At 42.6% G+C, this 21,697-nt stretch overlaps 1 protein-coding gene across 4 annotated transcripts in view; it reads left to right on the top strand.

The window, feature by feature from the left end:
- The window catches only part of SAMD12 (sterile alpha motif domain containing 12), a 267,266-nt gene that overhangs the window by 115,987 nt on the left and 129,582 nt on the right, over nucleotides 1–21,697 (top strand). For all 4 annotated transcript variants that reach the window (XM_050941346.1, XM_050941343.1, XM_050941345.1 and 1 more), the window contains exon 4: nucleotides 2,873–3,013. In XM_050941346.1, the coding sequence (XP_050797303.1) occupies nucleotides 2,873–3,013 (141 nt within the window). The remainder of the gene's footprint in view (nucleotides 1–2,872; nucleotides 3,014–21,697) is intronic.

Here is a 21,697-nt window from a genome sequence, read left to right as displayed (position 1 = left end):
GATTTGCAAACATGTTTCTGAAGCTAATGAGGTAAGTCTGGGCACAGTTTGTGTAACATTTGCTCTGCACAAAAACTAGGGAAGCACATTACTATCAATTAAGCAGGAATATTCATCATATCATGTCAACAATCACTTTTCAAATTATGTGGTACAGTTTGTGAATTTAAACTAATTAGTCACCTGGATAATTTAGGCATCTTAGTGTGTCCCGCGCCACAGAGTTATTGAGCTGGAGGCAGTAGATTGTGCACTCATCTCAGTCAGCGGGAATTCTGCCTGTATTAGGACTGCACGATTGTACAAGGAATTGCAGCTGAGTATGTCCAAACAGCCTACATAGATCTGTTCCTCCTTATGAGGTAGCAGCTGTGCCCACTCAATATGTGTACTGAATATTAGGTATTGATCTACATATGTACATTGTGTATTGAATGCAGGAGATAAAATTAATCTTTCCTGCCCAGAGTTCAAATCATGTCACACCCTTACCCTGGCTTCATCTTACTGTATTAATAAAAATCCTGAGCTTTTTCATAGTCTTTATGAAGGCCTTATACAAATGTGCCCTGCCTACATGTCTGCTCTCATTTCTTACCACTTCCCTCTCAATTCTGTCCACTTAACTGATAAATCACTTCTTATTTCTCTCTTTATTTCTTTTTCTAATTCACCTTTATAAAGGTAAAAACCCAGAAAATTTAGGAGGAACAATAATATAAATAATAGACTAATAATACAAAGTAGCATCAAATACTTGCTTAGGAAAATAATAACTGTAAATTACCACCACAATAAAAAGAAGTTTTTAACAACATACTGTCACCCAAAGTGGGAATCAGCTCCTTCTCTTCCTGGTTGCAAAATCCAGCTTCACTCCTGGTTTCCCACCATTGCCTCTTCTGGCTTGTGATGTTCCTTTGCTTCAGTGCTGTGACACCTGCTCTCCTTTGCAACAGGCCCACCAGCAAACAGCTCCTCATCTGGCTCATTCTCCTAAATCATTTTAGGAAAAAATGCTGTCACTGATCCATTACTGAAATAGTAAATAAACTAAAAGGGGGGTGGTCTAAATTAATTCTACTATCTGGTCTCTAGGTCTGATCTTTGTGAAGGATGTAAGCTCTTTGGGGCAGAGATCATTCCCTTTGTTTTGTTCCTAGTAAAGGTCCAAGTACACTGCTGGCTGAGGTAGGAAATGTACTCAAATGAGAAATAAATGTCTAGAAGAAAGATATTAAAAGCTGTAACTGTTGGCCAGGTAGATGGACAGAACTGGAGGAGCCACATGGCCTCCTTCTGTCCTGACACATTATTACATCCTGTAACTCTCTGCCCAAAGTTGACAGGGAGGCTGGCACTTTTTTCACTGAGGACTTTAATTTTTGCTTACTTTCAATTGCTACATTGGTGGCATTGCAGACTGCATTCTTAGACTGGTGTACATCCTTTGTAAATTGCTTTGAGATGTCTTGATGTGATAATGTGCTATAACAATTGAAGTCATTATTACTGTCTCTTTCACTGGGGGAATTTGATGGCTGGCATTGATCTGTAAGACACTAATTTGCATATTTTGATATTACATTAACCAACAGAGTTCCTCTGGTTTATCATTTCACAGAAAGGTTTACTGGACAAGGGGTTATCAGGCATAGTGCCACGGAGTGCCGCCACAAAACTGAGACAAAGTACATGAATTATTGTCATTCTCTACCTGAGAAAGCTATATGTATATACTGTGTTCCTCTGTCGATGATGCTGATAATGATATTGATATGACAAATGGAACCCAAAGATGCAGATTTAATGATTAAAAGACACACAATTCAGTCAAACTAGAAATTAAATGAACCTGACTGTAGAGAGAGGCAAAGGGCTGAGTTCACGTTAAACAAACATCCTACGCCAGATTTTCTGCCAATGCAAATCACTCTAGTCCCAGTGTGACTTGGTGCTTACATACTAGCACTGAACAGGAGAGGCAAGGGCCTCTTTGGAAAGGAGAGAAGATAGGCTTCAGCAGGCTGTGGGGCTTGTGGCTGGGCCTAACCACCAGCACCAATGCTTTGGGGGCTAAAGAATCAGGAAGGCTTTTCCTCCCCTAAGATAAAGGGTTTGGAAGCACTGCTTCAAGGAGTTGCTTCATGCTGTGATTCTCTGGTGGACAAGGGGTGCCTTAGTGCTTGTCCTATCACCATGTTCTGTCATCTTGATCCTGCTATTTGCTGTCTCTTAATTTAGCATTTATATTACAGTGGAGTCCAAAAGACCAGATCAGAGTCCCATTGTGCTAGGCACTGTAATAACACAAGACGATTCAGTCCCTGTCTGGAAGAGCTAACAGTCTTATGTGTGTGAATTTAGCATGCTCTGCATTATGGGCTATCTCAGACCATGACATCATAATACACTGGCAATAAATGCCAACATGAGGCATGCTGCCAGCCCAGGATTCAGATCCTTAATTCAGTTGCATCTGTACTCAGTCTGTTGCTGTTCAAAGGGATCTTAGGAGGGCAGGGGATGGTGAGGCTGTTCAGAAGTATCGAGGGAAATTTTGTTGTTATCCTATAGGCCAGTCTGAGCCTATTACAAACTATGATACTTCAACATGCCTAATACAGGTTGAACTTGCCAAATTTTCACTGATGATGTAAAGCTAAAATTCTGAACATGGATTTCTGGAGTGGAAAGTAATTGACTCACCAAGTCAAGTATCCTTTTTGCATTTAGATATATCCCATTATGAATCACATTGTTTCACAGCTGAGGATTTTAATGCAGCAGAATGAGGTTTATTTGCTAGAATGAGGTTATTACATCAATGGAAATCCTTGGATGATTTTCTTCTTTTTACTTTTGGATCCAGGCCGTGCATTGCTGAGGCTTACTGACAAGAAACTTGAACGAATGGGGATTGCCCAGGAGAGCCTACGACAGCACATTTTGCAGCAGGTGCTTCAGCTGAAAGTGAGAGAAGAAGTCCGAAATCTACAATTACTTACACAAGGTAGGAAAGAAATTCAGTGTGGGCCTATAAAAAGGTAGTGAAGGTAAAGTTCAGACAGACATAAACGGTGATTTGACAGTCCCCAGTAAGAAATGATGCATGAAGATCTTATCGACTCCAAATACTTTCCTAGTGGGGAAAGGGAACAAAAGGTAAAACAATGCATAAATAAAAAAAGTATGTTAAGCTGACTGTTGGCACGAGGAGAGTAGTTTTGATCTACAGCTTGATGGCTTTCTCACTTAAATGCCTGCTTACTAAGACAAAAATAACTTGACTGTATAAAAAGAGAATTAATATAAAACTGGCTGTTTTTGCAGACATTGAACATTCGCCTTAATTGTTTACTCTTTTTTATCCAGGGGTGAGAGTAATCTCAGTAATCTCTTTTATGGTAAGAGCTGTCAATGAGAATTACCTGGTAGGCATCTGAAAAATGTAAAGATCTTGATTCTACTTTCTCATTGGGTTAACTCCATTGATTTTACTAGATTCGTTCCTAATTTATACCAGTGGAAGTCAAAGCAGAATCAGATTCAGTCTGATGATCTTGTGTGTGTATATGTGTATCTAGTGGGAGGTCATTGAACAACAACAACTAGAAAAGCCTGTACATCTTTTCCAAATAAGGCTAAAACATTTCATAATGGCTTACATTATTAGCTCTATTGAGGCATTTGTAGCTGCTGTAATAATATGGAACAGAGCAGACGTTGTACTCACAATGTAAAGTAATGGTTCGGCATCTTTTAGTATAGATCTGTAGTTATCCATCTTTGTAAAATGAGGTTTGATAATCCAGCCAGATAATTTCCACAATGTTTTGGTTTAATGCCCATCTTGTGTCAATGAGTATGAAAAGAAATATTGTTAAAATATACTGTGTGCACTGAGGAGCACTGTGTATTCCATATGCAGCATTATGTAGCTGACTAAACTGTGCTTACTGTACTGGGAATAAACTCATTGGTTAGTCCAGTAATTGCCCTTCGACAGGAAGAGTCTCTGGCTCCAATGAACTGTTTCTCCGGCAGGTTTTGATGTGGTTTCGAATGCCGATGGGCCATAGTTGTAAGGTTTTTTCCTGTCATATGCATCCCTCTCCAGCACTGCCCCCCTTGGACGTGTTGGGGCACTGCAGGTGCATTGCACTTGGCACCCCAGACGATTACCTGGACCAGATTAGTTCAACTCCTCTCTGCAACATTTTGTTTATTCACTTATTCTACAGAGGGTAACTCACTTATTTTGCTGCTCAGCCTGGGTCCATGTAAGTGTCGTGGTTAGTTTCTTCTCCTGTTCCAGAGGTCCCAGCCCTACACGCGGAGCTGGTCTGTACTTTGGGCAATTCCTCTCCTTAAGACAGGAACCTCCTAGCTCTTCCCCTTGGAGCTGGTGTTGTGCATTAGGCCAGCTGTAGAGTCTCAGGCAGCTTCTCCTCCTGCTGGCCCATTTACTGATCAGTCCTTCCACACTCAGCCTGGGAGAGTTCAGCAGGCAGAACTTCCCCTGTACTATCCTCTTCTTGTTAATTCAGGGGCCTGCAGGAGCCTTTTTACAGGCATCTGCCCTGGTATGAAGGAAGGAGGCATAATTTATGTTGGCCCCTTCTTCCAGCTCATTCTTTATTGGCTGGGTGAGAGCAGAGCCTTGCCCCATCTTCTCTGTAAGGCTCCAGGTCCCAGACCCTTAAAGACATAGCAAAAGGATTCCTTCTAAATGTTGCTTCTTTCCAGGGCCTCTTTCCTCTGTCTTCATATTTCCTCACCTCTTAAAGGGCCATGCTGTGTGACAGGGAGGACTGCGCAGTAGGCAATACTGCCCTTAAGGAACAGACTATCCTGTCACTCTACCACCTGCAAATATCACCTTACCCTGTCCGGGCTGCTTAAAGCTAGTGTGTGCAGCTGTGATATGAAAATAACTGGTCTTCAAAATGCCTTAGTAAGGAGATGGTGCTCAAGATCCTCCAATGCTTAGAGGTCCACCTCTTCCTCAAAAAGTCATCTCTTCAAACCATCGCTTGCCAATTTCCACCCTGTCTCAACCTGTCCCATTAGAGGGAATGTGATTTGAGAGATTGGTGGATTTTAAGTTCTAGTTGTAGCTCAATACCAGACACACTGGAAGTTTCCCCCATGTGTTTAGGCCCATTGATGGAAGGTGAGACTATGCTTGTAAGGACCATTAGTGATCCACTGGCTTTAAATTTTGAGTCAGTTACCTATTACAGTCCTGCTGACCTCTCAGTAACTCTTGATTGGCCACGGGGCATTGGGGCATTGCTTTAGAGTATATCTACACTTCAAGCTGGCGCTGTAATTCCCAGCTTGAGAAGACATACTTGTGCTAGCTCTCATCCAGCCAGTGCACTGAAAGAGTGTAGCTGTGGCAGTATGAGGGGCAGGGGCAGGCTAGCTTCCCCAAGTACATGCCCATCCAAGACCCCAGGCACACACTGGGCCAACTAGCCTATCGTGTTGCTTGCACTACCTTGGCTACCCTCATTTTCAGCACACTAGCTGGATGAGAATTTGCGCAGGTATGTCTCCTGAAGCTGGGAATCACGCTTCCAGATCAAAGTTTAGCCATACCCATAGTGGCTAATGGGTGTTGCAGACTTGTCTGAGACTGCTCTCCCATGGCTCTACTGGGAACTTGACAGGTCAACTGGTGGTATCAGTCAACCAGGGTCAATCAGTAATGAGTGACATTTCAAGTGATTTCATGTGGCATCCTCCAAGATTTTAGCCTTTTGCCCATGCAGTTGAGGATACATATGTGGCCTTTGATAAAATCGCATATAAACACAGGACAGAGTATCATGAATCTGCTGCTGATAGATAGATGCAAGTCTCTTGTCCTGGGCAGACATCTGTGTAATCTGGTCTCTGCCTTGGGGGCTTATGTAGACAATGTATCATTCTAGATGCCCCCTTATTCTCAACCTAGAAGAGAGTCTTACAGGTGGGTAAGAATCATCATTACGAAGAGGTTCCCCCCATTTGTTTTGTGAAAGGAACGTATTTGGAGATGGTCAAATTAAGAATCATGACGTGATTTTCAGTATGCATTTTCCATAGAAAGCCATGTGTCTGTTGGATATTCAGCGAAATTGGTTCGCTCTCCCTCCCCCAGCTGCCCAGTTTTCTCAGGCTGTGTCTAAATTTATCCTGCAATAGCTTAGCAACAGCAGTACATACTTTCATAACCACAACCTTAAAGTAATGTCTTCTTAGTATTCTATCTACCGGAGATTCTTGTTTATAGCTGTTAGGGAATTCAGGGCACACCTTCATCCTGATGAATATTGCATCTATGCTTGGACACATTTTGCCTTTTAGGGAGTCAACCTCAGGTCAGAAGGTGACCATGGTTATCCTGTGGTGACCTCTAAAGTTTGAAGTTATTCCAGATAATTGGTGTGAGAGAAAAAGGTTACCGTCATTGCACAATTTTGATGCTACTTAAAGGAAGGAAGCAGGGCATATAGTTAACAAACCCCAGTCTGAAGTCATTCAATGCATAGGCTGGCCTATAAGTAGTCCGATCCTAATCCAACACGGTTCAGTGAAATCAATGGAAACACTCCCATTGACTTTAGTGGACTTTTGATCAGATCCTGATTGAGGTTAGGATCTAGTCAAAGAACAGCGAAGATTAAAAAGACACATTACATAATATTTATATACAGTGTAATTTATTTTAAGAAGTGTTTGTTTCATCTGCCTTCCATACAGAAAGTTCATATGTAAATTTTGCTTGACAGATGGCCATACACAGTGCAATTGCTTTCCTCCATACTTCTGTTGTAGTAACTTACTTACAAACCCATTTCACATTCTGTCATTCAATGCATGCTGTCCAGGCTATGCTGGAGATCTGACAGCAGTGGTATTATGTGATTGTGTAATTGAAGGCTGTATCTTGAATTTCAGTGGGACTATTCTTGAGTATGGGCTGCCTGATTGGGTCTATTATCAGCAGAAATGTTATGCTGACCTCCACTGGGGTAGAAGGGCTTCCTCATCTGACTGAGCTTTTCTGCAAGAAATCCAGCGAGGTCATGGAATTAATTTGGCAAAATATCTGCAGATGTCTCATAGGGAGAGTGCTCAGGGCTAGAATTATCATTATTATATTGTTTCTTCCCTAATCTTGATTCATAAGAGCCAAAAAACCATGTCTTACATAACTGCACAGTGGTGGCATGAAGCTAATTTTGGATTTTCAGTGCTAGTCCAGCTCATAGCTAGCATAGGGAGAAGATGTCCCGTTAGCATTGGCATATCAGACCTGTGTGGAATGCTGTGATTTTGAACAAAATGTTTTTAGACAAGGATCTGCTAATGGTGCTTGGATGTAGATTCTGTGTCATACCTGCATTCTGCATATTTTTAAGGTGACATTGTGCCCATTTATAAGTTGCTCTGAGAGTTTCAAACTGGGCTAAGTGCTACTTGAAGTTAACCAGCCGATCACAGAAATTGATACTAATTCTGCAGGAAGATTTCCCCTGGTAACAAAATACATTAGATTAAGGCCATATGCCTCATTATAAGGGATTGCTACTGTTGATGCTTGTTGGCATTATACCTTCAGTGAGTGTTTCATCCTGTGCTGGTGCTCAGCTTCTAAAGAGAGTATGTGCACATTGTTAACTAGGGTAAATTATTCACAAATAAACATTATCCCCTGTCCTTGCTAAGGAGTAGTCCAGTTCCAAATCTACTGAGGTATCCTAGTAACGTGTCTGCCTTAGATTAATTTAGGTGACCCTAAAGGTCCATCTTATCTTTTTGGGGGATGTAGGAAAACTGCTGCCCACTGATGGTGTGGCGTTGCACCCCATAATGCTTCATAGAAATATGCATATGAGTATAAATCTGACATAACTGGAATATGTTTTGTGCTAGATATGCCATGTAACATATCTTTGCAAAGGTTATGATCTACTGAATATATTCATCCTATTTGTATGCATGTATCATTTTTATATCTGAAGTTAAGAGCGTTGGTTCCATGCTTGTATTTAAAAGTGTTTGCTATAGGAAACACATAAGGCAGATTTGGTCAACATAGTGTGAAGGAGTTATTCAAGTAATTGGGAGTACTTAACTAACAATGGACTTTGGGAGACACCAATCCACAGCTGAGCTTTCCTGGGAACGTTCAAATTAACGTGTAAACAATGGCATCGGCCTGCAAAAAGCTGAATCATTCATAGACATGTGACTTGCCTAGGTGTCTAGACACCCCATCTTGTGGCTGTGATGTTGCACAAGAGAGCGACTATATAAGGCCCTCGAAACCCCTCCATTTTATCTTCAGCTGGTTCAAAAGGTAGCCTCTCCACCCCAAAGAGATGCCTGAAAGAAACTAGAACAAAGGACAGTAACTACAGGGGTGTGAGTGATTGCTGGACCCAGACTAGGAAGGAGTCTAGTCTGTCAAAGAAGCTTATTGGAACATCTCTGAGGGTGAGATTTACCTGCATTTCGTTTCTTACTGTATTAGACTTAGACTTGTGTGTTTTGTTTTATTTTGCTTGGTAACTTACTTTGTTCTGTCTGTTATTTCTTGGAACCACTTAAATCCTACTTTTTATATTTAATAAAATCACGTTTTACATATTAATTAACCCAGAGCAAGTAATTAATACCTGGGGGAGCAAACAGCTGTGCATATCTCTCTATCAGTGTTATAGAGGGCAGAAATTTGAGTTTATCCTATATAAGCTTTATACAGAGTAAAACGCATTTATTTGGGATTTGGATCCCATTGGGAACTGGGTATCTGGGTGTTGGAGACAGGAGCACTTCTTAAGCTGTTTTCAGTTAAGCCTGCAACTTTTGGGGACGTGGTTCAGACCTGGGCCTGTATTTGTAGCAGGCTAGTGTGTCTGGCTCAACAAGGCAAGATACTGAAGTCCCAAGCTGCCAGGGAAAACAGGCTCCAAGGTAGTCCCAGCACATCAGGTGGCAGTCCGAAGGGGGTCTCTGTGACCCAACCTGTCACAGATGGGTTTATCTTCCCAACATGGCTTTTGAGAAACCCTATAACCAGAATTTTTCCTTCTGTGTTAGACAAAAATCCCTGTTTTAAGAGCTTTGCAACTTGTGAGCCTTTGGATAGCAGGGTAAAGGGAGCAATGATGAAACCTCAAAAGGTTCAGCTGTTTGTTTTCATTTGGATGCCAGAATATTTGAGGAGCTCCTTTACTACTTTCCCCTACTCTTTGCCACCTTCCTTTCTGGTGGGGTAAGCCTCGTAGGATGTGGAGACTCTGAACACTGATCCACAATTACCAGTATCCTCTTTGATGAAACCCCACTCAGCTTCCTTTCCTTTCTCCTCCTCTGCCTCTGAACCTCCAGCATAGTTTAGGCACTTACATGAATTCAGGACCTCTTCTCCCTCTTACTTCCCAATTTATTTGCATCACCCTACTTTGGGAAGTTCCACAGTCTTTATCCTCTTTCCCCAGAAACATGAGGCATTGCTACTAGACTCGCTGTTGTCCCTTTCTGAATTGTGCACATGAAGGCTTCCCTATGTGTGATGCCTTGGTGTGCATAGCATGCTTGGAGCTGCTTACCCTAGGGTATCACTATCATGGAAGATTCAAAGATTCACAGAAGCAGGCCATGTCTTGCCATCAAAAGGTTAGAGGACAACGGAGAAAGTCAACTGATTTAGTCCACACCATTGCATCCCCAGTGCTTATGTTCTCTTCTTACTTGGAAAGGAACTCGGGAGGAGGGGGGAATACTACAAAAGGAGTCTGAGAATAAGGGGAGATAGATGAGGAAGAACACCTTGGATGGAAAGGGGGAAACTATGTGGCAGTTCGTTCAAATCTTTTTTTTTCTCTCTCTGCCATGTAGACAATATAGGTGTGGGACAATTAGTTCCTTGACTGCTCTGATCAGCTTGTACTGCCAGAGATGGGAGCATTACACTGTCATCCATGACCAGAAGGCAAGTCACTGAAACTAGTCCTAGTGTTACACTAGAAAGGTCTCTCATATTATTTCTCCAAAAGGCCAGTCTATTATTTTCTTCCTCAGCAGGAGTCTGGGTAACAGATTTTGGCACCTGGGGAATCCTAGATTCCTTTCACCTGAGATACTTGTTTTTCTTCCTCTAAGGGTACAGCAGATGTTGCTATTGTCACAACTTTGGGTAAGGAATTTACTAGCCTTTCTGGACTGTGGTCCGTAAAAAGGAAGCGCATAACACTTGTGGAATCTTGTTTTCATGTCTGTGTTTCGTTGTCCCTGGCATTGCATTATTTGAATTGCATGACAATCCTTTTTACTCAGTGACTGTGTGTCTCCCTCTTTTCTTATCATTATCCTGTCCTGACCTTATTCTTTTCCACCACCCGAAACAAACAGTTTGTACCACAATCAGGAAGGGCCTTGTTTCTATTTCTAATAGCAAAATAACTATGCAAATGTTTCCTGCGTATGCTGCATGCATGGCATCTCTCCAAAACAAAAAACCTTGATGTTTCAGAGAAGCTGACACAAACCTAATTCCCTAGAGATTTCCTTTTCCCTAAGCTTCTTTGTTGTCAGCAATCTCTGAGAGACCTCATAGAATGGATCCTGAGGAATGGAATGGCTATGGCCCATGCCACAGGATCAGAAGTATATTCCATAGTGGTTTTTATTTTGAGGCATTGGCTCAGGATACACTGCTCTACAGCCAAAATGCTTCTGAAATAAATGTAGTCCAACTTTACTAATTCTGGGTCACTGAGAACGAAAATGATGCTTAAAATTGTTGATTGGCTCTAGTTTTCAAGATATGCTATTGGGTCAGTATATACCACCCTTGATTTGGGAATGGCGGAGGATAAGTGAGTTATAGAGGGAAGGGATCTCAATTTAAACCAGAAATGACTAAAATACATCTTTGACTGGATCTATGCATAAATCTATGACTGGGTTTGGACAGTACTTGCTTTTTAGGCAAAACAATGAATGATGCAATCTGAAGCTGGTATTGCGTCATACATGATATGAATTGCATCATGTTATTCCTAGAAGTCATGGATGATGCAATCATAACAAAGCTTACATCACTCTGCTGAGCAAATTGCCCTATATCAGCTCTAAAAATCATACAGTGTCGTGCTCTCTTATTTGTCAGTGTTTGATTTTGAAAAGGGACACATTTCTGTTTAGCCAAAGTGAGCAGAGATGCGTCGTACTTGTGTGAACAGTGCAGATAACTTCTGCTATGTTTGTGGTGAAGTGACTTTTGCATCACAAAAGCGCAGTATAATCACTATGGTTAAGAAAGCCTATCACCTTTCTTTTGGCTGCAAAATTGGAGATCAGGACAAGAGGTGGGCCCCACACATATGCTGCAACACTTGTGCAACAAATCTTGGCCAGTGGTTGAACAGGAAAAGGAAATCTATGCCTTTTGCAGTGCCAATGATTTGGAGAAGGCCAACAAACAGATCATACCAGCAATTGTTACTTCTGCATGGTGCCTCCAGTTGGGAAAGGTGTGTCAAAGAAGAAAAAGTGGACTGTGCATTATCCAAACATTCCATCAGCTATATGCCCAGTACCCCACGGAGAAGGACTGCCGGTTCCTGATGCACCAGAATCATTCTCACTTGAGTCAGACGAGGAAGAGGATGAAACTTCTGGTCCTGAACCATCAATGTCACAGGATCCACATTTTCTCCCATCTTCCTCCTCTGAACCACACCTCATAACACAAGGTGAACTGAATGACCTTGTCAGGGATTTGGAACTACCCAAGAGTAAGGCAGAGCTGTTAGGCTCCAGACTACAGCAGTGGAATCTCCTGGCAGGCTATCAGGGCAAATGGAGCCCATCAATGCTTGCAGACTATTGCTGGACAGTGACAAGAGATGCTCCATTTAATGAATACAAGAGACAAGCCAAGAAGCGCCGAGTAGACACTGAATAGGACTAAACTATGTACATAATAGTTTTTCACCTTTTGTTTCATAATAAATTTTATTGGTATAACCCTTTTGCTGATTTTTAAAGTGTTACATAAACAGGACAGGTGAAATATTATCATGTAAAGCAACCATAAACACATGAAAAGACCTAGGTTTACAATTTATGATTAAAAGTCTATCATCTACACAATATACATAGACATAAAATGTAAAAACTTAACTGATTGGCTACTGTTTCTAAGATATTTGTTTTAATTGTCATATTTGAATTCAGCACATCAAAATACATAATAAATACCACATTTTATCTCTGAAGCAGATAACTTCTCAAAAATTGTAGACCAGTGATATTAAGCTTATCTACATGGTGCATTAGTCCATACCACAGGGGGTGTAAAATCTATTGCGCACTAGTATGTTGGGCATCAATGGGTCCATGCGGACCCAGATGGCACGCACTAAAAGTTTTGTAGTGCATGTTACCGTAAGGTTGTTTTGAAGCAGGACTGCATTAACACGCACTAGGGAACTTTTAGTGTATGCCAGCAGAGTCCAAACAGGCCCAGTTAGCATGTGACACACTACCACTCACTGGAAATTTTCACCCCTCTAGTATGAACGAACGTGCTCTGCAGACAAGCCCTAAGCCTGCCTGTATATTAGTACCAGGGCTTTTACCGTCTTCTTCATATAGGTGTTTTTCACCACATATATGTATCCCTATTTCCCTTCCACTACATATCCCTATCCATTGTCCTTTTCCTGTATCACAGCAGGAGCCTAACAATTAATTCTGTACAGCCATCTCCTTTGTCTATGATGTCACTTTATAATTATACATCAGTGTACAAGACTGCTGTCCACATTATACCCTCTCCACTCCCTGGTTGAGACCATATGAGGCACTCTTAGGCTTGGTCTACACTACGCGTTTAAACCGATTTTAGCAGCGTTAAACCAATTTAACGCTGTACCCATCCACACTACGAGGCCCTTTATATCGATATAAAGGGCTCTTTAAAACGGTTTCTGTACTCCTCCCCGAGAGGAGTAGCGCTAAAATCGGTATTACCATATCAGATTAGGGTTAGTGTGGCCGCAAATCGACGGTATTGGCCTCCGGGCGATATCCCACAGTGCACCATTGTGACCGCTCTGGACAGCAATCTGAACTCGGATGCAGTGGCCAGGGAAACAGGAAAAGCCCCGTGAAATTTTGATTTTCATTTCCTGTTTAACCAGCGTGGAGCTCTGATCAGCACGGGTGGCAGTGCAGTCCCAAATCCAAAAAGAGCTCCAGCTTGTACCATACGGGAGATACTGGATCTGATCGCTGTATGGGGAAACAAATCTGTTCTATCAAAGCTCCGTTACAGAAGACGAAATGCCAAAGCGTTTGAAAAAAAAATCTACAGGCTACACAGTGCTGTGTGACAAGCGTTAACGGGAAGCCAGAGACTCAAATGGATGCTCATGGAGGGAGGGAGGGGGTACTGAGGACTCCAGCTATCCCACAGTCCCCAGCAGTCTCCGAAAAGTATTTGCATTCTTGGCTGAGCTCCCAATTACTGTAGGTTCAAACACATTGTCCGGCGTGGTTCAGGGAATAGCTAGTCAATTTACTCCCCGCCCCGTACGTGAAAGAAAAGGGAAAGAAATCATTTCTTGACTTTTCAATGTCACCCTGTGTCTACTGAATGCTGCTGGTAGACGCGATGCTGCAGCAGTGAAGAGCAGTATCCACTCCTCTCCCCTGCCCGGTGGCAGACGGTGCAGTAGGACTGGTAGCCATCCTTGTTATCAACCCGTGAGTGCTCCTGGCTGGCTTCAGGTGAGGCTGGCCGGGGGCGCCTGAGTGAAAATAGGAATGATTCTCTGTCATTCCCAGTAGATGGTACGGAACGGCTGATAACCGTCCTCATCCTAGCAACTGCGGGCTGAGCTCCATCAGCCCCCTCCCTTTCCTGCGTAAAGAAAAGATTCTGTACTGCCTGGACTATCATAGCAGCAGCATGCTGGGCTCCTCTCCCCCGCACCGCTTAATGTCCTGCCTGGACTGTCATAGCGGCGGAAGGCTGCCTCCCCCTCATTTAATCTCACTAACAAGTTACTGTTTCTTATTCCTGCATTCTTTATAACTTCAAGACAGAAATGGAGGGGACACTGCCACGGTAGCCTAGGAAGGTTGGGGGAGCAGGGAAGCAACGGGTGGGGTTGTTGCAGGGGCACCCCCCGTGAATGGCATGTAGCTCATCATTTCTGCGGGATCTGGCACGGAGCAGCTGTGCTCTCTGATACACTGGTTCTCTAGCACACTTGCCCCATATTCTAGGCAGGACTGACTCTATTTTTAGATACCATAAAGGAGGGATTGACTCAGGGAGTCATTCCCATTTTTTCCTTTGTGCCCCCAGCCGACCTCAGCCAGGAGCACCCATGATAGCAGCAGACAGTACAGAACGACAGATAACCATCATCTCATTGCCAATTTACACCGACAGCAGACGGTACAGAACGACTGATAACCGTCTCTGCTATCATGCAAAAGCAAATGAATGCTGCTGTGTAGCGCTGGAGTATCGCCTCTGTCAGCGGCATCCAGTACACATACGGTGACTGTAAAAAAAAAAAAAAAAAAAAAAAAAATGCTGAACAGGCTCCATGGTTGCTGTGCTATGGCATCTGCCAGGGCAATCCAGGGAAAAAGGGCGCGAAATGATTGTCTGCTGTTGCTTTCCCGGAGGAAGGGATGACTGACGACATTTACCCAGAACCACCCGCGACAATGATTTTTGCCCCATCAGCCATTGGGCTCTCAACCCAGAATTCTAAGGGGCGGGGGAGACTGCGGGAACTATGGGATAGCTACGGAATAGCCACCCACAGTGCAATGCTCTGGAAATCGACACTAGCCTCGGACCATGCACGCACACTGCCAAATTAATGTGCTTAGTGTGGCCGCCTGCACTCGACTTTAAACAATCTGTTTTATAAAACCGGTTTATGTAAAATCGGAATAATCCCATAGTGTAGACATACCCTTACATGAGCTAGGGCAGGGAGCCAGAATTGATCACTCTTGCAAAGCTTCTGAAACTTCAGGCCACTTATGACCTGTTTCACTGAAAATCACTGTTTTCCCAGATCACTCCACTGCCTACATGTGCACACACATGTGCATATTATATACGCAACATGCACCAGTGAGGATAAAATTTAAAGTTTTCCAACCGAACCACTCAACTATGGATATAGAGAATCCACTTTTCAGATTTCTAACTTGAGCTGGGAGAAGCATGTACTTTGCAATGCAACAGATTTGTCCAATCTCAGTTAAATTGTTGAATTAATTTGTTGTGTTTCCCATAGTTATGCCATCCAGTCTTCTAATATTTAAAATATGTGTAGGGTCAGACATGTGCAACTGTGGAATTCTGCAGTGGTGAAAGAGTGCTGAAAAACCATACCTGTACAATTAACATTATTCATATTCTGTATTCACATTTATTATAGTGGAAGTGCTAAATGTAGTGGAAATGCATATACAAAACAGATTTTCATCATCTTTTTATTTTGTTTTCCAAATTGCCCAGGAGATTAGTCATATTGGTGGACTAGCCATCTGGAAAGTTTGGCCCTCTAGAGTTGTACCTGCCCAAAACGATCTTAAACTTTTTATATGGAGTGTTGTTGCAGCCATATTGGTCCCAGGAGATTAGAGACACAAGGTGAGTGAGAGATTTTTTTTTTATTGGACCAATTTCTGGTAGTGAGAGACACAAGTTTTCGAACTTACACGGAACTCTTCTTCAGGTCTGGGCAACTTGCTCAGAATGTCACAGCTAAATACATCTTGTTTAAAGATCTTGTATTTAGATGTGGCACTCTGAGTAAGTTTAAACTTTTTATAGCAGAAAACTGTATATTTCTTTTTTCGTCCATGTGTAACTTTGAAGAGGAAGAAATTACTTGCTCAAACTTTTTCCAAAAAGATTCACTTTTATGCTGAGACCAAGTATGAGACTGCTTCAAACCACCCTTCCTTTATGATTGATCAGAAAGTGGAGTGTACGACAGTCTTAACCATAGCTAATTGTGATCACCAGGCCTATCCACAGAAATGTGGGGCCCCAGTCCATCATGTTCAATGGTGCCCCACGCCCTCCCATTTCATTTTATTCCCACAGATGTTACAGCCATTGGGGGAGCCCTGAGCTCAGGGCTCCTGATGCAATTGTCCTGCCTTTTTCCCCTTCTTGTCAGTCCTGGTAATCGGTGCCAGGGCAATAACATATTAGTTACCCGAGTAAAAAGAACTGCATGGCTCATGGGGCTTTTAGTAACAGGTACAGCATTTTTTCACAGGGAGTTTAAATAAATCATGCCCATATTGTAGGATAAGGCTAGGGACATGATATGTCATGCTCTGACTGGATTTTTTAAATCAGAGATGTAGCCAATTTGGGTTGGGCTGCTCTGCTAAATTTAAACAAGGGGTGGAGGGAAGCTAATAAAACCCATAATTCCCTGTCATGAAATTCTCCTCAGACTTATGAAATATCTAGAGAGCTTTTCTATTTCTATCTGAAACTTCTGGGATTCTGGTTCAAATTCTTATCATAGCAGTAGTGACCAACAGTCACAACCATTAGTAGCCTCTGTGGAGTGAGTTGGAAGCCTCGCTCTAGTTTCAGATAAACAAGTGTTCACATAATTTAAAAAACAAAACAAAACAAAAAAGTAAACACCTGAACACTAACTGGCACCCTTGCTGGCAGCCTCAGGGGAGCACAAAATGCTGATGCCAAAACTGTTAGATTTGTGTGCTTAAAGCCAGGCACGTATGGCTTGACTTTTTTCAGAGATGCCGAGCAATCTCAACTCCTAGTGACTTCAGTAAGAGCTGGGAGCAGTCAGCACTTCTGAAAAATCATGTCACTTACCCAGGTGCCTCATTATGGAGTTTGGTGCCTAAATGTAGACACAAAGTTTTGGCCTTGGTGGCAGGGAGAATGAATTACCCTCTCTGTCCTAGAGGTGGTCCCTCCAGATTAAAACTGTGGGAAAGCTTGCAGGTTGACTTTGAGAGGCTTGTACTCTCTTCCTGTGATGAGTATGTACTGTCAGCAGAGGAATTCAATTTCCATCATTGCTAGTCTGACATCTTTAACAAATACAATGTTCACTTAATTTACTTAACATACTTTAAAAATCTTTTTGAATATCATTTCTTCAAATCTTCTGTGAATGCTGCTATCGAGTATAAAAATGTTTTGTTCCTATTGTAAAGCCTGTGCAATAAAGGTATACAATTGCTTAACAGACACAGAAATCCCTTGGTTTTTGTTTTGTTTCAGCAGGGGTGGGGGAGTTGGCCTTTGTAAAGCTACTGTACAAAATTCTCTAAAAAGAACCATTTTTATTTAAAAGCTTCTTTCCTTATTTCCTTCACATTCTGTAGAAGTCTTTCCATAATGTAGTTTTAAAAATTAATGTTGCTGTATTCAAATAAAAGTTTATTCCTGATGGCATTTAGTTTTTATGCATCATATGATAGAGCAGCCTTCATTTGCTCACTTATATGTTGAAATTCAGCAGTATTATGAAATGACTTTTTTTATTGCTTAGCAGTATGCAGATCTAGGGCATCTTACACAAAAAAAAGAGTTGTGGGTTTTGTAATCCCTTAATTTGACATAATCATAGGGCAGCCTGGGTTTTTTATGGTATGTCCAAGTAAAATTAATCATTCTAACCAAATTGGATCTCCCTTAAGAACAATAACATGTAATTTTTCCAGTCACCATTTGAACTGATTTTAATTTAAATTATTCCACTATAAATTAATACATTGAAATTACCTCCAGGGTAAGAGATGATTGTAGACTTTCAGCTTAGACAGTTTAGGATTATACAGAGACTTCTAAACAGTTAGACATAATTACAGAATAATGTCCAAGTTCTTCTGTCTAACTAAAGTATGCTATTTATAAAGCACCTGTTACACTGGGATCTAAATGCTAATGCCAATGAATGATAATAGACAGATATAACAGAGCCTTGATTCCTGCATGTAAACATGTCCATCATGTTCATTTTTGATCATTATATTTTTGTTTGGTGTTCAGCTATGGTTTCATGTTATATAACATTTAGATATGTGCAGGTACCAATTCTTGTATTTCAGATTACACAAGTATTTTGTAAAAGGGAATTTAGAGTTGGTGAAAAGTACCTGTTTAGTCTCTCGAGCTATCAGAAGTCATTTGTTCATAGAAAGGATGTAATGTGAGTTGTGGCTGTACCACCTTCCTTTTCCCAGTCCTATTCTGGAGTGACCACCTCTAGAAATATTAGATACTCATTCAATTCTCAGTCCTTCTTTACCAATAAAAGTGTAAATGGTTGTGTGTTAAGGTTGTGGAGACTGGTCCACTAGGAACTGGATGGAGACAGTCCTAATCATTTCATCTAGGCCACCAAAGAGCCATCAGATCATATCAGCTTACAGCTACTAACAGCCTGAGATAGATTGGAAGCAACTCCAGTACATTAGCCTTGAAACCAGATTCTTTCCAATATGCTTTGCATTCATTACTAAGATTTGTTACCCAGCTTTATATCAATGAGAGTACATCGACAGCAAACATAGTTTTGTGCTCATTCTGTTGTGACAAGATGATTTTTCATTAATACTGTAGAACTTCCTTCTTCCTTTTTAGTCCGCTGAACTCTTGGGAAGAACAGCTCTAGACACCTTCCCTGGGAGGGAATTTGCATAGCAAAAAATGAAGGTCCTTGCTATTACTTACTTACTTCATTTAAGGAGTACTGAATGAGGTCTCCTGATAGAGGGAAAAGAAAGAGATCTCCTAACATCCTTCAGAAATCACTGGATTTTGTAGTCTCTCCACCCCCTCCCCCAGGCTTGAAAAACTTTTCTAACATATGCCTGCATGTGGTAAAAATGGAGGGTGAATGGAACTTTTGTCTTTTACTCCTCTAAAGTGTTTCAGCATTGTCTTTCCAACTGTAGCACAGCATGGACTCACCCCTGTGACGCCTTCTGCTGGTCATCCTCGGGAATTAGCTCTTTGACCCAGGAGCGCCCTCTGCAGGCCAGTGATCCGCTTGCTATTGGCCTCCGTGTCCTTCCCAGGACCTGGTGCCCTTATCCCAGGGTTCTGCCTCCTGCAGTACCAAACAGTCTTACTGGGTTTCCCCACCCCAGGGGAACCCCCACACCCCTGTCCCCACATCACCTCAGTCGTGGCTACTGCCAGTCTCTTTTTAGCCCCCGTGCCCTGGGGCAGACTGCAGTGTATCAGCCGATCATCACAGGCAACAAGGGGTTTGGACTGGCTGCTTTTACCCACCCTCCGGCTGCCCCTCTGCAAGCCCAGTACCTAGGAGGCCTAGAACTAGGCCCTGCAGCCTGGGGAGTTGCTGGCCTAGGGCTTCCCAGCTCCTAAGGCCTTTCCCCAGCCCTGCCTTCCTTTAGGTCCCCTGAGTGAGTTCCCAAGCAGCCAGGCCTGTCTTCCTCTCCAGTCAGAGAGAGACTGCTCCCTCTAGCTTCCCTGGCCGTCTTATAAGGCCCAGTTGCTTAGTTTGGGGCATGGCCCCAGCTGCAGTCACTTCTCCCAATCAACCAGGGTTTTACCTTGCCCAGCCCCAGCCCTCTGCAGGGCTTTTCCAACCCCTCCAGGGTTGGAGAAGGTGCTCACCCCGCTACACGAACCTCTTCCTGAAAGGGAAAGCAAACCCCCTTTTACCTCGTGAATAACGGGGCTGCCACTAACATCGGGGCCAGAGATTGATTTCTTGAAATTCAGTTTTGTTTGGGAGGTTTCCCGATAGTGTGAGAATTCAGGGGATGACAAAGTTACTCTCACCTGATGGGGAAATGGCAGTGGGCTCGTTTCTCCAACTTGATCCAGGCAGTGTGGAACTTTTAAGCTGTAATCAACCACTCCTTGCCAGTGGCTGCCATGAGGCGCAAGACAGTTCAGCTGTATTTAAAGAATCATAGGTTCAACAAGAAGCAGTCCACAGGAATTGAGACAATGGGCCAGATTTTTAAAGATATTTAGGCACCTGAAGATGCAGATAGGTGCCTAATGGGATTTTAAAAGTGCCTCAGCGTCTAACTCCCACGCTATCACATTGTTATTTCTGGGTCTAATTTTAAAGAATACGTTAAACTAAACACATTTATTTTCCAGAGGAAAAAGAGAAGGCAGAGAAGGGATGCAGTAGTCCTGCCTTAAAAACTCCACTGACACACCAGTTGGCACTAGGACTTGCCAAAATGTGTCTTTCTCTAGCCTCAATTACTACTTCACATCTCTTTAAATAATCTGTCTTAGCAACACAATCCCTTTTCTGCCATCCGTTTTATTCATAGAATCACAGAATATCAGGGTTGGAATGGACCTTAGGAGGTCATCTAGTCCAACTCCCTGCTCAAAGCAGGATGAATTCCCAACTAAATCATCCCAGACAGGGCTTTGTCAAGCCTGACCTTAAAAACCTCTAAGGAAGGAGATTCCACCACTTCCCTAGGTAACCCATTCCAGTGCTTCACCACTCTCCAAGTGAAATTTTTTTTCCTAATATCCAACCTAAACCTCCTGTACTGCAACTTGAGACAATTACTCCTTGGTTTCTCATCAGGTACTATTGAGAACAGTCTAGATCCATCCTCTTTGGAACCTCCTTTCAGGTAGTTGAAAGCAGCTATCAAATCCCCCCTCATTCTTCTCTTCTGCAGACTAAACAATCCCAGTTCCCTCAGCCTCTCCTCATAAGTCATGTGCTCCAGCCTCCTAATCATTTTTGTTGCCCTCTGCTGGACTCTTTCCAATTTTTCCACATCCTTGTTGTGTGGGGCCCAAAACTGGACACAGTACCTCCAGATGAGGCCTTGCCAATGTCGAATAGAGGGGAATGATCACATCCCTTGATCTGCTGGCAATGCCTCTACTCATACAGCTCAAAATGCCATTAGCCTTCTTGGCAACAAGGGCACACTGTTGACTCATATCCAGCTTCTCGTCCACTGTAACTCCTAGGTCCTTGTATGTAGAACTGCTTCCTAGCTATTCAGTCCCTAGTTTGTAACAGTGAATGGGATTCTTCTGTCCTAAGTGCGGGACTCTGCACTTGTCCTTGTTGAACCTCATCAGGTTTCTTTTGACCCAGTCCTCTGATTTGTCTAATTATTGCACCTTTGTTAGATATAACTCTAATAACCTGACTTTCACTGACCAGTGTTTTCAATGTAAAATAGAGATACAAAATTGCAACCTCTTACATTCATTTCATTCTCCAATATTTTCTCTTCCTCTCTGTGAGAGGTTGAGTGAGTAGAGTCCAAATGAGAGACAAATTACCAAGGGTTTGGAGCCACAGGTGCTGAAACAATTTGTATGGGGGGGTGCTGAGAACCATTGAACCAAACTGTAAATCCTGTATATAATAGAAACCACTTCAAACCAAGGGGTGTGGCAGCACCCCTTCAACTCTAGTTCCAGCACCTGTGTTCGGAGCTGACACAGTGGAGATGGGGTTCTTGCAGCCAGTGCTGATTCAGAAAACTCAGAGCACCATAGCTAGAGTCCCCTTCTGCTTCTTAGAAATGCTCCTTTTACATTGCCACTGGATGGAGGCTTTGTGGAAGGCTCCAGCTGAGCCAAGCACAGATCCGTTCTACTCATGGCTGCGTTCTG

This window comes from Gopherus flavomarginatus, chromosome 2, assembly GCF_025201925.1.
Source record: "Gopherus flavomarginatus isolate rGopFla2 chromosome 2, rGopFla2.mat.asm, whole genome shotgun sequence".
Classification (NCBI taxonomy): Eukaryota; Metazoa; Chordata; order Testudines; family Testudinidae; genus Gopherus; species Gopherus flavomarginatus.
Note: the sequence above shows the minus strand (reverse complement) of the source record. Positions and strands in the feature narration are given on the sequence as shown.